At 35.3% G+C, this 16058-nt stretch overlaps 2 protein-coding genes across 2 annotated transcripts; both read right to left on the bottom strand.

Annotated features, from left to right (window-relative positions):
• Positions 1-405: 405 nt before the first annotated feature.
• LOC145620255 (mechanosensitive ion channel protein 6-like) lies at positions 406-4921 on the bottom strand. Its single transcript, XM_081674894.1, has 5 exons — positions 2271-4921; positions 1689-1812; positions 1315-1608; positions 1024-1226; positions 406-911 (listed from the first exon to the last, which is right to left on the bottom strand). Exons 1-5 carry the CDS (start codon positions 4673-4675, stop codon positions 596-598), a joined length of 3342 nt encoding a protein of 1113 aa, XP_081531020.1. The 5' UTR covers positions 4676-4921; the 3' UTR covers positions 406-595.
• A 1293-nt stretch (positions 4922-6214) lies between these two features.
• LOC145621559 (serine/threonine-protein kinase STY46-like) lies at positions 6215-15737 on the bottom strand. Its single transcript, XM_081676288.1, has 16 exons — positions 15233-15737; positions 15024-15138; positions 14346-14413; positions 14114-14233; positions 13433-13487; positions 12554-12664; positions 11501-11551; positions 10906-11102; positions 10714-10821; positions 10296-10369; positions 9829-10004; positions 8005-8100; positions 7478-7558; positions 7321-7374; positions 7009-7143; positions 6215-6618 (listed from the first exon to the last, which is right to left on the bottom strand). The coding sequence occupies exons 1-16, from the start codon at positions 15466-15468 to the stop codon at positions 6541-6543; spliced, it is 1755 nt and encodes a 584-aa protein (XP_081532414.1). The 5' UTR covers positions 15469-15737; the 3' UTR covers positions 6215-6540.
• Between the last annotated feature and the right edge of the window lie 321 nt (positions 15738-16058).

A 16058-nucleotide genomic window follows, 5' to 3' on the forward strand; every position in this document is an offset into this window, starting at 1 on the left:
CTGAATTGAACTGAACTTAAGCTAAAGAGAACATGCCCTAATTTCATTTTGTATCCAAGTGCGAACACTTTAACCACCATAAGGCATAAATATCAATGCGTAAATTTTTCAAAATGGTAAAAGTTAACCCGATGCATTCAAAAAAATATATACCACTTTCGTTAATTATTATGTGCAACTTTGGGGTATTATTTGTGAGATATAAAATATTCCAAAGTTGCACATAATAATTAAAGGAGGTAGTACAAAAAAAAAATGGCTTAGTGTTAGATAATGTGGATGTGAATGTCAACTAGATTAGTTGGTTAAAATCTTAAAGGTGGTATCCAATACATGAGATTGATCTGCCCTTAATAAATCATTCCATAGAATATAAAACTACAAAAAAAATAAAAGTATGCACTAATACTCGTAATCTAATTATGAATGAAGAGAAGTATACAAGAAAGGCAAAGGCAAAAATTAAGTACAAGAAGACATAGGATTAAATAGATTACAACAAGAGATTTGGATTCATTTAATCATCAATTAATCATTTCCTAAGATAGCACAAAATAAGTTTAACCAAAATTATGTGCCACTAATTTTATGATCTTCAATGATGAGCAACCTCCTTAGCTCCTTCAGCAATAAAAGGATCGGCACCCATGTTAGAGGGAGGGAAGAAAACAGGCGGCATGGAATTAACATTAACATTCATAGGATAAACGCGATACTCAATATCCAGCTCTCTGAATATCTTTACACATTCTTCTATCAATTGTGCGCGTCTTACCCATCTTTCTCCCATGTCTTGATGGTTCATTCTATGTGTCACCCATACTGCTATCCTCAACATGTACAAATTTTCCGCGTCTTTCACAACTATCATCGGGTCTGGATACCAATGTTCCTTCTTGTTCACGATATAGCTGCACATACATAAATTTATAAGCATAATTAGCGTACTTGTAAGTTGTAAGGTAGATTATAAACTAGTACAAAAACAAATTCTATTCAATGCGAGTAACAAGTTTTATTTACCTATTTATTCTTTGCCTAATAAGTGCAACTCTCTCTGGAGGAGTAGCAACATGAAGGCAAAACTCAACAGCATCTCCCATATCAGGACTACGATAGTAGTTATGAATGGGCTTCGATATAAGAATGTAGTTTGGATATATGATCTTCTGGTTGTCGTATCTTAAGAAAACTGTGGTTAAAATGTTCATCTCCTCCACAACCATCTGCAAGATGAAATCGAAGTAAATTAAAAATAATAATGCATGAAAATTATGCAATTAAGTTGATATATTTCTAGTGTTTGTTATGTACCTGAACTCCATCGATCTCACAACGATCACCAACATCGAAAGGGTGTATAACAAACAAGAAGATGATAGACTCAAAGACGTTCTTACAAGTGTTACCAAAAACAAAAGCCACAACAACAAGCTGAGAGCTTAGGAATAAGATGGACTTTGAAGGTATGATGTTAAGCAAAATTACAGCAATTAGAATTATGATTATGCTGACTAAAACATCCACCATCTTGTGTAGCTTGTTAACCGCTGTTTTCGTGTCACTAAGAGTTAAAGCAAGTGCTCTTCGTTCACGAAATGCATTAACCTGTAAATGAAGTTGATTGTAAGGACGTATAATGAAATTAATTTTAATTGACAAGGGGTTTTATTAGTGAGTGTTCATACCACCCAATTCTTCAATGCCGACTTGCTTATTCTTCCAGCTTCAGAAGCTCCTTCAAATAGACTCATTGTCTTAAATGCCTCGTCTTCTTGCATAAATCGCATAAGGTCATTCATATATATGTACCTGAAATTACATTCATATACAAACCGAGGTAAGATTTTAACTAACTAAACTAAGCTACTGTACATTGATGTGGACTACATCAAGGTACTATTTAGTTCGTGATTTTATTAAAGGGGGAACTAATACTACATCAAGGTATGAAGAATTAGAAAGATAATCGCTTGCCCCCTCATTAATCGCAATTGGGAATATATAATCAATACAACTCCTAGTCCTCGTATCACAAGATAACGTAGGATCTTAGGTAATTAACTAAAATAGAATAAAGATAAACATATGGAAATAAATCTAAATATTCTAAATATATGATAATATCTCAATAAGGTACTATTTAGTTCGTGATTTTGTTAAAGGGGGAACTAATTAATAAAAGTGACAAGTAATGAGGAACCAATTAACTAATGTAAAGAAAATGTAAAGAACACTAGAAATTTATAGCAACTTGTTATGGTACTTACCTAGACCTTGGTCTAGCAACATTGCGGAATATTTTCTTTGCCGCGGCTTTAGCCTCAACCTCGCTCCTAATTTGTGTCGTGGACTCGTCTTCATGAGTCGTGTTAGTATTCTCTATACGTTCATCTAATGTAGTCAAAAATCCGTGTCTTACAATTCTAATCAATCTCTTCATATTCCAAGCGGACACATTCTTTTGGTTTAGCCTATGCAACCGATCAATTGGTATTCCTTCGTCGTGATACTTCCTACCAATTGGCCCTGAAAGGCCTACACTTTGTCTCACGGGACTCTTGATGGGTTGTGACACGGTACTTGTCCCGAGAGTCTTACTGTTCTGGCTATATAGATGCTGCAAACCTACGGTTGCACTCTTACTTCTTTCGAGAACAGATGCTTTAAGGTCAAGTGGAATATTGATCCCTGCATTTTGGAGCATTTGTACCTCAGCCAATGCCCTCTCCTCCTCTTCTCGAGCACTTCTTAAGTCGAACAAAGGAGGGGCTGAAAGTGTCTCGATCACAAATTGATTGAACAATGACTCTTGGATCCTATCAAAGAACGCGTTCACATGGAACGTCGATGCACAAACCTTAACCATTAAGGTCTTTAATAGCCATAGAACAGCACCCCCTTCACATATGACCAAGAGTTTTGTGACAATCTTAAGAGGCTTACTCGTAGCCTGAGTCTCGACTTTATTGTCGAAAATGCAATGCCAAGTTAAGATAAGAAGTCCTAACCAGATAACATTTTGGACCGCCTTCTTCAAACCATACACAAAGTACAAAACTCGCTTTCTAAGCAAGAAATTCCTCTCGATGAAGAACACAAGAACTTTAATCACCCAACCCGAAACCAACCTTCCAGAAATGAGTGAAAGCCCAAAAACTTCCCATTTCCACAACTTTAGCTTCCATATAGATTTATGCCTTAAAACAGGAATAACAAGGCTACAAACTAAAGAACCTATCAAAATAACAAGACTTACCCATTCAAGAATTAGTAATGTACTAATTTGTCCTCTTTTAAACTCCTCAGGAAGGTCATCATCCAAGAAAGGATCCTCCTCCTCCTCATCACCCATCGACGATTTCCCAAGCAAACCCGACTTATTATTATTGTTGTGGTGGTTGCTGTTGCTGTTGTTGTTAAAGATCTGGCCCGACTTTGGTATAACCCCTGAGGCGGACCTTTGATCAAATGGAGTAGGAGGAGGATCCATAAGCCTAGACCTCGTCTTAGCTATGGAAACCGTACTACTCATCTTCCTCGACGAAGAATTGGAGGTACACCTTATAACCTCATTCAAATCATCCCCTCTATCATGATTACTACAACTATTAGCATTGTTCATCATCTCCCTTTCCTTTAAATTAGCATTGTTAGAATTTTTATTCGAATTTCTAGATCTCCTCCTATGAACACTCACCCCACCACCCCCCATAACTCTTGTCGTTGACCCAATTTCTTCATCATACACCTCATGATGGTTATTCCCATGATCACCCGCCTTCGAGGAGGAGGCATCATCATCATTGTCGTCGTCATCATCATCAATCTCGGATGAAGATTGCCTTATCATGTTCGGGTGGTTGTCCGGATTAAACGACTCTTGGAACGAAACACGTGTCTCCCTCGACGCAGCATCAATGTTATTATTACTACTAATACTATTACTACGGGTGTTCAACATTTGGGCTAATTTACCATTACCATTACCATTAACAATATCCGGACTTAGAATATCGCTTCGATAACTCAAACTCTGCCTCGATAAACAATCAGGAGGCAAAGGTGGCAAACCTTGTAATACTTGTCGACGAATACTATGATTATTATCATGGTGTGAATTCATATATTGTTGTTGGTGTTGTTGTTGTTGTTGTTGGCGTCGTTGATGATGATCTTCCATGTCTACGTCGTCTATGTCGATATCTACCGACAATTCTCCGGACATGTTATGTCGTTGCAGCCCTTGTAGCTCCTGCTCTTGCTCTAAGAACTTGCCTATCAATGAATCCGAAGGCGACAACGTGGGGTCGTCCACCGCTGCTTGTCTGAAGGAAAATTCTGCCATGGTGGAAAAGGGAGGACGTCCAATTTTATTCTCTTCACCTTTCTTATGATACAAAGAGGTAATATTACCATTATTAAAAGTTGTATTGCTTTGTATGTCGTCGGAGGAGTCGACTTTAACGATGACTTGGTGGTCCCCTGGAGGGGTAGAGGTCATAGGATCATGGCCTGAACAATCATCGTGTTCGTCGAGGCGGTGATGATGATGAGGGAGGATGGGGTGGTGTTCACAAATGGAGGGTGAAGAAGAAGAAGAAGAAGAGAAGATGTTTTGACAGCTATGGCGTTTGAAAGGGAAGGATATTGATTTTCTTAAGGAAAACTCCATTTTTAGAAAACAAATTCTATACCTATAATTACAACAAAATACAAGTGGGTTAAAATTTCAAAGGACAGGTAAGATAGATTGTGTTTGCTAAATTTGGGAAAAATATAGGTGAAATTAAAAAAGATCAAGATTTTAGGAATTTAGGTGTTTTTATTTTTGTATTTGGGATATTTGTAATTTGTGATTGGGGAAATATGGTTGTAGGCTGATTTCTATGTTTATGTAAAGAAAATAAGAAATGCATGAGATTCTTGAGTTTTCTGGGTAATAAGAAAGGAAATTAAGAGATAATCTAAAAGATTTATATATATTAATAGTTTAATTATTTTCTGTACCAATACTTTATTTGAATTTTAACATAATAAGAATTAGCTGTATAATTTGCACCAAAAAAAGAAGAGATTAACAGTAAATGAATAATTACTGTAGAACTAAGTCAACCAGCTAGGCAGCTAGCATTAGTAATTTGAAACTGATTCCAAAATCAGTGCTTGTCTAATTGTTATTTACACCTTTTTTTTTTTTTTTTTGTAGTACATTGCTATCGTGTTTTTCCTGCTTTATATGTACTTATCATACTTACATAAAGGTAATTATTTAGCTCGATCTACAGTAATTAGTAGAAACAAGAAAAAATATATATAAACTTCGTATATATCATGCATATGAATATACAATTTGAGTCATATTGCATTTAATTATTTACGTCTAATTCTTTAAGTTTTCGTGTATTTATGTATATGTGATAGGTGGATCACTTTACAGCTTGACCAACAATACTAGACGAGCTCCACATGTTGAATGAACTGAATCTACCTAGCTAAATCTAAATTATGCCTTAATGTGTAGGGGTAAAAGCAGAGTGTTACATGTGAAGGAGAGGAAATAGTTGGCGGGCTGAGTATGATACTAACGGTTTTTTGGTGAATCATTGTTTTTTTCATTTATTTGGCGGGAAAAAGCAGAGGGTGTTGAACAAAAACATGACATATCACGTGAATCTGTAGTTGACCTTGACAAAGAGCGGCAATAAAGACAATGACTACCAAGATTTTGTCCGTCATTTTCTTCGGAGTTATTTACCATTGTAGAAAAAACAGGCTCGGCTCATGTGAGAGTACGAAATCGATTATTACGGAGTAGGCATTTAGGTCATTAGGTGTATATATTGGTGATCCGAGCTGAGCCGAGATCTAACTTGGGTTGCAAAGCTTAGACAGTAATACATGCTCGAGCTTCTACCCTAACAGAGTCGCGAGCTTTCAAGATTTTGAATTTTTCAAGTTCAGCTTACCTCTAAACTCGGCTAATCTTAAAAGAGAAATAACGTAAAATAATTAGGATATCCTTGGGCTACAATAAACCACAACCATGCCAATTATTTTTCATTCGGTCACCTCACAGTAATAGTCAGGTTCATATTCTATGAGTTACACATTATGCGTTCAGATTCTATGTATCTACAGGAAATATACCAAGTATCATATACAGAGTACCAAAATGTTGAAAGCTAAAAATAGAAAACTGGAATGGTCATCATTAATAGAAAATTTCAGTAATTTGTCATTTCTTCATCTGGCCGTAAAAGGTTTAACCAAGTTACAAAAAGCTAACTCATTATGCCCCTTCTCTATGGATGCAGATTGCAGACAGGACACAAACGCATGAGGTGTGGGCGATAGTATAAAGAATATGGTTTACTTCTTAAGTGACATAAAAGCAACCCTAGAGTAGTTGTATATTCCGTATTGACAAATCACTGTACACTATAAGATGGGCAAAAAGCATATGCAGAATGACCTAGGCAATTAGAAATTAGTACAGAGGAGTTAAACACTCAATGCAGCAGAAAAACTTGCTGTAATTTAGTGATGACCTCTTCTGAGAGCTGAGAAGAATCCGCCACCACCATGTTTGTCTTTCTGACCTTCGGCACTTGCAACCTGTTCCAATACAGCCAATTTAGACAGGAGAGTCCAAAAAAAGGTGGTACACTAGCAACCACTAACAGCATCAATTCAGTTGTAGTCTGAGCTTTCCCATATTCAAAATTACTGGCATCAGAACTCTTTTGCATTTTCCTCTCTTCTTTTCCATCCTCTCCTTTTCCTTTTCTAAACACGGCCTCTTAACTAACTTTTTGCCGTATGTTAAGGAAGATAATTTTTTATAGTAATTAATATATTATGATCCAGATCAGTCCAACCAAAAAAAATTGCAAGGATTAATAAATATAGCATATGACTCTATGAGTGGTCTTTCAAGTGAAGTCATTGCTTCAAGTGCAAGTGTGCAGCTATACTTTATCAATTGCTACGAGAAAGCAATTCTACCTCTTTGGCTATCTGCTGCAGAATTGGTATGATCTCAGAAAAGTCAGGTCTCGTCCGAGGATCTTGCTGCCAGCATCTTTCAAGCAGCTCGACAAGTTTAGGATGACAGTTCTTTGGCATAGTAGGTCTTAATCCCTGATCACAATTACCAGACAATCTTAACCAGGTTTTCCAACTTCTAAAAGTTGCATGAAACTGAAAACTTAGAAAAGCAGAGGATTGTACAAAGAAAAAAAAAACAATGGTGTGGCATATCAGATAACTTTTTACCCCTTATTGTATGCTTAAAATGATAGTTAAAGTTATGTTTACCTTCTGCACTACTCCAACAGCTGCTTGTAATGGGGTTAGGTATTCATATGGAAGCTGCGCAAAAAACATTGTTAAATTTCACTCAAGCAGGAAAATGAAATGGATTTAGTGTTTTATAATTCAACAAAAACAAGAAGAAGAAATGCAGAATGCACACCTTCCCCGTCAGTAACTCCCACAGTACAATAGCAAAACTGAAGACATCAGCTTTGTGATCATAAGGCTTGTGTTCAATAACCTTCAATAAAAATAGAAGTTAAAACAATGCAAAAATAACAAAAAAACTGAACATAAGAAACACAGTTTTATCAATAAAATGACCAATTGCCTTAATTCATGTAATTTTCTTTTTTTTACAGTACCCTTCACATGCCCCTACTTTTTCTCGTAAATTATACGAGGTGTACCAAATAGAAATGGTGCAACTAAAATAAAAACAGGAGAAGTATATCATAAGCTTAACATAGGCTAGGCTGCAAGAAAAACTGAAAATTTGATCTCTATCCATAGCGGCGCAATTGACCTCTTTAAGCATTATCATTGATATTATATATGACTTCCCAACCAACACCACCCCCCCCCCCCCCCCCACACACACAACAAAAAAAAAAAAAAAAAAAAAAAGGGTATAAATGTAATTCAAACAACTTTTAGTGCACATACTGTCCAAAGACAGAGACAAACCTCTGGAGCCATCCACCGGTAAGTTCCAGTTTCAGCTGTCATAACACCAGTTTGAGCCTTTACTCTAGCCACACCAAAATCTGCAACCTTTACTACCTGCGACACAGATATTTTAGATATAAATTACAGTCTAAATAATGCTCACATGCCATAAAAAGGAAAAACACCAATGAATGCATAGAAGTAGACTCTGAACAAAAGACAAGTGCAAACCAGTGCAAGTAATAGCAAGTGAAATTACCATAAACTGAACAAGTATTACATATCAAGATAAAACTATAGGGCTCAAAAAGTATACTTCGTATCACATTAGAAGCAGGTCTAATTAGTAGTTACAACCTCGCAACTCACATATAGGTCACATTTATTAAAAGGGAGAAAAATAAATTATACTCTATGCAAATACTAGCATGACAAAAATAAAATGTCATCATTCATTTACCCTCTCCCACAAGCCAAACTAGGGTTGGGTTGAAGTTCAGGTCCATATTACTCCACGATAATGTTATCTGCTTAGATTCATTAACCTCGTAATTACTATGTAGATGCATATACTTCAAGGCATAGCACCTTCTGGCTACATGAAACGATCACTAATGGCCCTTATCATGAACCAAAGCTAAGTATACACAGCGCTCCAAAGTCAGTATCTTTAACCCTATGCACATCCAAGGTGTCCTCCACAAGCAGCACTTGTAATTGTCAGGCAATCTAGCATTCGCTCACTAGATTAACGTATGCCAGACGCCACACCTAGCAAAAGTAGTAGTAAGAAAAGCCATTAATCTTAGAATTTTCCTATTTAAGGCGAACAACGAAGCAAATGCAACGTGAGTCACGGTCATGCAGTTTTAAAAGTGGCAATTCCATGGTGGAGGAACAAATAACTCACAAATAACTCACAAGCAATATAATTCCAGAGCAGAGTTTGCAATTCAAAACATAGCAGCAAAAATGAGAATTAAATGCACATCATAACTCGCACCAAGTAGAACCACCGCTACACAGAAACAGTCAATAGCTATCACAGGGATCCAAACAGCCAAATCAAACACTCCATAGAAATTTCAGTCTAGCATATTTAAGAATAAAACTTAATATTCAGAGCGTAACATTCTGCTCTAAATATCTCAACTCAGAGCAGACCTACACTCTTTTCTTATAATTTTATGCCATTTTTTGAAAAAGCTTGCTGTCAAAGTGAAAATAATCAGATCTTGAATCTTAACTAAGAGCACAGCTCGTCCTCCTCAAATTTCATGCACTTTTAATGGGGAACTGCATTTCTGGTTAGGTAGAGCACTCAAAAAATGATGCTAACTAGGAAAAAATCAGCTGATAAAATAATGGGTACTCGTGCATAATATAATCACACATGCATTCATAATTTCATAGTTCCAGGAAGGACTAGTAAGTTAAGATTTAGTTTAATCAAATAAACAAAGAAAAAAGTCAAATTAAGCTTATTACAAACAGTACAATCCGTAGTTGGCAGTCTTGGCACTAAATACACTCCTATCAGCTGGTAGCTATTACCAACTTCAAACTAGTATTACAATTAAAGCAACAAAAGAAATTTTCTAATGGGGGTGTGTTCAAGTACAAAATAGAACTGGGATAATTAATTTAGATGCAAGAACTACTTAAAACCTAAGTTACAGGATCAAAGAAATTCAATACTAACATTTGCTAGCCAAAATAAGTACACATAAAGGATCATTACTAATACTGTAACTGTAAACATTTGTATTTTATATATTAAAAAAAAAAACAAAAAAACAAAACACACGCGCGCGCACACACACACACACACACAGTAAATACCTCATTTTCATCCAACAAAAGATTGGCAGCCTTCAAATCCCTGTGGATGATATGATTCTGATGCAAATAGTTCATTCCTTTGGAAACATCAATTGCTACTTTCAGAAGAGATGGAAGCTTGAATGTTCCCTTATGCTTGTGCAAATAATCATAAACACTTCCACCCGACATAAATTCTGAGCATAAAACCAAGGAAAAAGAATATATTCAAGCTTTGACACAAATAATTGAATTATAAGAAAAGTGGAAAATATAATACAATACACAGCCAAAAAGCCACGTATATCATTATGATAATTTATGAGGCAGACCTAGTAATCTGCTACAAACTCTACCGATAATTTTTAACCATCTTTTCACAATGCTAAATAGGTACAGCTTTTACATGGGAACTAAAAAAGCTTCTATAGCACAAATTCCCAGATTTAAGGTTACAGAGTAAAGCACAAGATATGTTAACATGTTACCTGTGACAATGCATAAACTTGGAGGTTTTGTACAAGCACCAATAAACTGAACAACATTTTTATGGCGAACTTTCCTGCACCAGGACACAAAATTCTGCTCAAATATAGTGAGAAGGAAATCTAGGAAGACAGCCAAAATTAAACACTTCATTTCATCTACAGAACATGCATAGATAACGGAAAACATCTTTCACCAGAGCCAAGTCAAGAATCAATACTAAGTTCAACTATCCAAGGCAACGTAGGCTCAGGCCACTACAATTTTAAGCAGATTACAAACAAGATATCAGAACTCTAACAATCAGCAAAGTCAAATAAAAGAACTCAACAAACCCTCATCATTACAAGCATAAAATGAGGTTAAATGTCGTACATAAAAAAGTATAAACAAGTCAGAAGCACAATCCCAAAAAATCACCTCATAATATACACTTCCTGACCAAACTCTTTCTGCAAATCTGTATTAAGACGCTCAGGCTTCAAAACCTTAATTGCAACATCCTGACTGCAGTAAGTACCTTTATACCTATACAAATAAATAACAAGTAAGCAACTATAATAGACAATGCAAAAAATGAATTGTTACAACCAACAAAAAATTCTAACTTACAAATCACCATATGATCCAGCAGCAACTTTATTCTCAAATTTTAAAAGTCTAGGATCAATTTCCCAAACATCAGTTCCATCATTTGGTATAGCCACGTGATCATTTGGTGTCACCACGTTATCTTCACTAGCTTCGTTTGGGAACTGCACGTGCTCATCCATAGGAGATGATGATTGTTGACTGCGCCAAGATGAATTCTGCAAAGCCAGAAAGCACCCTATTGTTAAAAAGAACAACAAAACAAAAAATAGTCGTTTTCCACAAACATTAGACAACCCCTTTTTTTACAAGTCTGAGACCTATGTTCTTTCAACTGAGAAGAAAATCAGAACTACAATCTGATAAACTGATTTGGAAACTAGAAAATAACCAAGATTGGGCTGTAAACTGGTGGAGTGGTGGTTATTGGGTGAGAATTTTGACATATACAAAGGTCAAGAATTTTGACATATACAAATGTCAAGAATTTCAAGGTTTCAAAATGGTCATCAATAGCATGAAGAAAAGTAGTATAGACCTGAAGCATGTCACCTTATCAAGCTATCAACAGCTAGACTGTACAAGATATGAAGAAGTATAAAAGCAATACAATTACCTCAATTCGTTTAAGTTCTTTTTCCAAAGCAGACCTGAGCCTCAGTGTCTCCTAGAAAATCGAATACGAAGATGATAATGTCAAATTTTGAGCTAATTAGAAAAGCATCTCATATAACACATCCCAAAAGATAACAAAGTTCAGCTTGGGTCAAGGGACACAAAGTAAAATGAGTGGAAGAAGGCAGCCCATGTATTCTAGAATACCATGAGGTACTCATTAAGAGTTATGGTATCATTAATCATAAGGTTTTATAAAAATGGTGACAAAATTGTAATAATATGAGTAAAATAAACAGGCCTAACACTGTATAATTCCTATTACTGAATGTAATTCCTATTACTGAATGTTAAGAGTACAACATTGCCACATTGGTAACATTCAGTGATAGAATATTAATGTTCAGCACAAGATTAATGGAGCAGGCACTCCAAATTCCAAAAATCTGCCCTTGACACTCTCCAAACACAATCAATTTTAAGAGCCTTGCGCACTGCGGGTGCTTTTTTTATTGAAGAACCATAATTAAATAACAATACCTCAAACAGCTGCAAGGTCAAGCTTTTATTTTTCAAATTGACAGTAAGCTAAGATAGATAACTACACATCTATACTGATCTATCAAAAATGGTTCGTATTACATTGCATGTTGCATCCATCACATGACACTCTCCTTCAATCAAAAGAACCTCATTTTATGTCATTCACAGTTTCACATAGACACATGTGAAATGATACAAACATTATTACTGGAGGACCTCACTTTATATCATTCACATTTCACATAGATGCTAGCTTTTTAAAACAAGATATGACAATAACCGATAAAAAAATAAGTGATAGAATAAGAATCCCACCATGAATTTCACACATAAAGTCACAACTATTGTCCATAAAATAATTTTACAAGAACACTAATCAAGGATTCACATACAAAACAACACATATCTCCCTCCCCGTCCCCTCTTCAAAAAGTGATAAACAAAGATGACTAAAATGTCCATAACCAAGGCTAGCTTTACTGTATGAATACAAAGATATAGATGAAAGTACCTCATATGGCCAACCATCAACAACAAAAACATCTAAAGAGTAACCATCTGTGGTAGAAAAGGCATGTGCTTCCTGAATATTCAACCCAACGTCGGCCAGTAGCGATGTTAACTGCAATGATTAAAACTCATTCAAATCTTAATGTTGTGTATGATTAGAACACACCAAATAACAGAGACATAAATTTTTGAGAAACATATTCCATAGTATAAGCCTTAAGGAAATAATCACACCTGCCACAGTTATTGAGATCACAAAACAAAACAAAATTATGATCTAACATCACCATATGTTTTAATGGATAATATAATACTCCCTCCGTCCCCTCCCTCCGTCCCCTTTTCATTCAAATCTTAATGTTGTGTATGATTAGAACACACCAAATAACATAGACATAAATTTTTGAGAAACATATTCCATAGTATAAGCCTTAAGGAAATAATCACACCTGCCACAGTTATTGAGATCACAAAACAAAACAAAATTATGATCTAACATCACCATATGTTTTAATGGATAATATAATACTCCCTCCGTCCCCTTTTGATAGTTCCTTATGGACATTTTTCACGGGAATTAATAAACACAAATAGATTAGTAAAAGTACATTGGAAAAGTAAATTGACATTGGGGATGTAAAAAAGTGGAGGGATAAAGTAATAAAAGTACATGGGAAAACAAAATTTACATGGGAAACTTAAATATGCACAAATATTGTTGCAAATTGGAGGGAATTTTGGTAAAAAATTAATATTAATGGTTGTTGGAAAAAGCAAATGGGGTGAACATTTTGGGACTAAAATTTGGCCATAAGGGACTATCATTATTGTGTAACTCAATAATCTCATGCCTGTGCAATTAAACACGTGAAAGACCAACCTGACTAAGAAGTTTTGGTTTGTCGTCTGTGGAAAAGGTGATCTCATGCATGGGCCTGCAAAGTCATCAGCTTAACCGGTGAGTATCAATGTACAATATGAAAAAGAATGTAAAAGGAACAGCAACAACAAGTATAAGTGCTAAAGGAGCAATTATGCAATACATGAACTCTACTACACACAATTAGATATCAAATGGATAAGGATGACAGCATTATAACATCCTTACAAACTGGATGAATATCATCCAGCAATAGCTTTTCAAGCCCTACATATTGAAGGAAAAAAGAAGGGTCCCAATATGACTGCCAGAACAAAGTGTCGTCTACTCATCTTAATAGCAGAAATCCTTTTAGTCTATCAAGATTTTCTTGATCATATACAGTTGACATCTCCTCCTTTGAGCAAGTGTCATATTACAGTAGTCTGGATAGAGCCATTTTGCAGGTAAGATCAACCTTTCAATGATACTCTGCCTGAAAATTCATTTCGATAACATTGCTCTATAACTAGAAGTGCCTCCCAGAGAACATAGTTTAAAGTCAAGCAGTATCTACACAAAAGAGAGAGAAACTTGAGAGAAGAAATCTCCCCAGAGGATCTCCAAAGGATAATTCCCTAGACATGGAATAAATATTCACAAAAGTGTACACAATGAGGTGAAATTACGTCTAGCATTTACCGAAACAGCTTTGAAGTAGCATTTGCATCATCATCATCTTCCTCATCATCATGTGGTTTGTGTCCTTCAAGCGCAAGGGCCTCGAGATTAGGTGATGAGCCAAATGCAGGTGGTGGATGACTACAAACAATTTTTAAAAAAGGAATGGAAGTTACATCAGCAATGCAATGAGCAAGATTGACATAATGGAAGGCCGAAGGCCTAACTAAAGCAAAAACATAATAACACACACCTTTTTCGAATTGAAGGAGATGATTCTTGATCCTTATCTTCTGAATTCCCATCAGAAACAGTAGCAACCTAATCAAAGCATAATCCATCAATGCATGCAAATTTCCAAGGAATAACAGACTCAATGAATAACCATGATTCATACAAGTCAGTGAACAAAATTCATTCGAGTTTCTCAAATTGTTCCTCGGCATCTAAAATACCAATGATGCAATTCATCAATGCTTACATTCATGTTCCAAAACAACAAACAACCAGTCATGCATAGAAAGCACACGAATATGGATCTTAATTTTTTAACAATAACATCACCCACTTGATAATAAAATATACATAAAACCGTGAAAGATCCTCAAATTTACAATACTAAACTCACTGAAACAGTCGTCAAAGAAAACATACGATAATGCTGATCATCTCTAAAATCAACAACAAATTTTCTAACACCAACAACTAGACCTAACATCAACCTACAATAATCTGGATTCCGAAAACATCTTCACAAAATAGTAAACCTAAAATTTCAAAAATCATTCATATGATAATCATAATTCACATACAGCACGATTAAAATCAATAAAATTACCAAAAATTTGTGCAATTATGCAAACATTAAGACACTAAATTAATCCGAGATAAATATAATTGAATTCGTGAAATTGGCCATAATAAAACTAACCTGAACTAATCGCACGTCAAATGCAGGTCTATTCGCTGGATCATGAGCAAGATGCAATAATTTTTTGTGCAGTAAAACATCTTCTGCTCTCTCAACATTTACATCCAACGCATATCTACATTTTTCCACCAAAAATCAAAATCAATAAAAATTCCTAAAAAATTACACATAATTAACCAAAAAAATAATAAAAATTATAATAAAAAAACCTAGCAGGAAGACGATGAAAGTGAGCCCAAAGTTCGTCGTCGAAAGAAGGAGGAGAAGATTCTGGATTGTTCGATTCCTTCAACCTTCGAAGAACCTCATTGTACACCTCAAGTTTCTGGCGTTGCTGCCTTGAATTTTGCGCCGCCGTAGCAGACGCCGACGACGTCGTTTCCGCCGCCGCCGTTGCTGCCGCCCTGCTACTGTTGCAACTACTCTCGTTATCTTCCATCACCATTTCCCTTTTCCTCTTTCTCTCTCCTCCGATTTCGCTCTGAAATGTTAGAGAGAGAAAATCGGAAAAACAAAAAAACGAATTAAATAAACAAAAATTCTCTCTCTTCTTCTTCCCTTTTATATCAATCTTAATTCCTCTTAATAATTGTGATTATATTAAGAAATGATTCAGATTTAGGTGATAATATAAAGAAAAAAAAAAGGAAATGAGTTTTTTTTAATTTCCTTTTTTGTGAAGATTTTGATAATTTATTTATTTTCTCTCTCTAACTGTAATGCTGTTCTAAAGAAAAAGGATTTTAACGGCGTCGTAGTGGTGACCCAATCCGATGAGGAGCTGACGTGGATTATGCTTTAGAACTGATCCACTAGAAAAGGCATTAAATTAGCTAGATTAATTAGTGTAATTAATTACTATTGAATTAATTTTGGTCAATATTTTTTAAAAAAATAAGATAATATAGTCAAATTTTGGTATGATTAAACTAATGTTTTTCGCATGTTTCCCTCTTCTTTTACTTAATTGACTACTACAATTATGGGTTAGAATATTGTAATTTGTGACTAATGGAGTAGAGTCTAAATTAAGCC

Source organism: Chenopodium album, chromosome 27 (genome assembly GCF_948465745.1).
Source record: "Chenopodium album chromosome 27, dcCheAlbu1.1, whole genome shotgun sequence".
Taxonomy (NCBI): Eukaryota; Viridiplantae; Streptophyta; class Magnoliopsida; order Caryophyllales; family Amaranthaceae; genus Chenopodium; species Chenopodium album.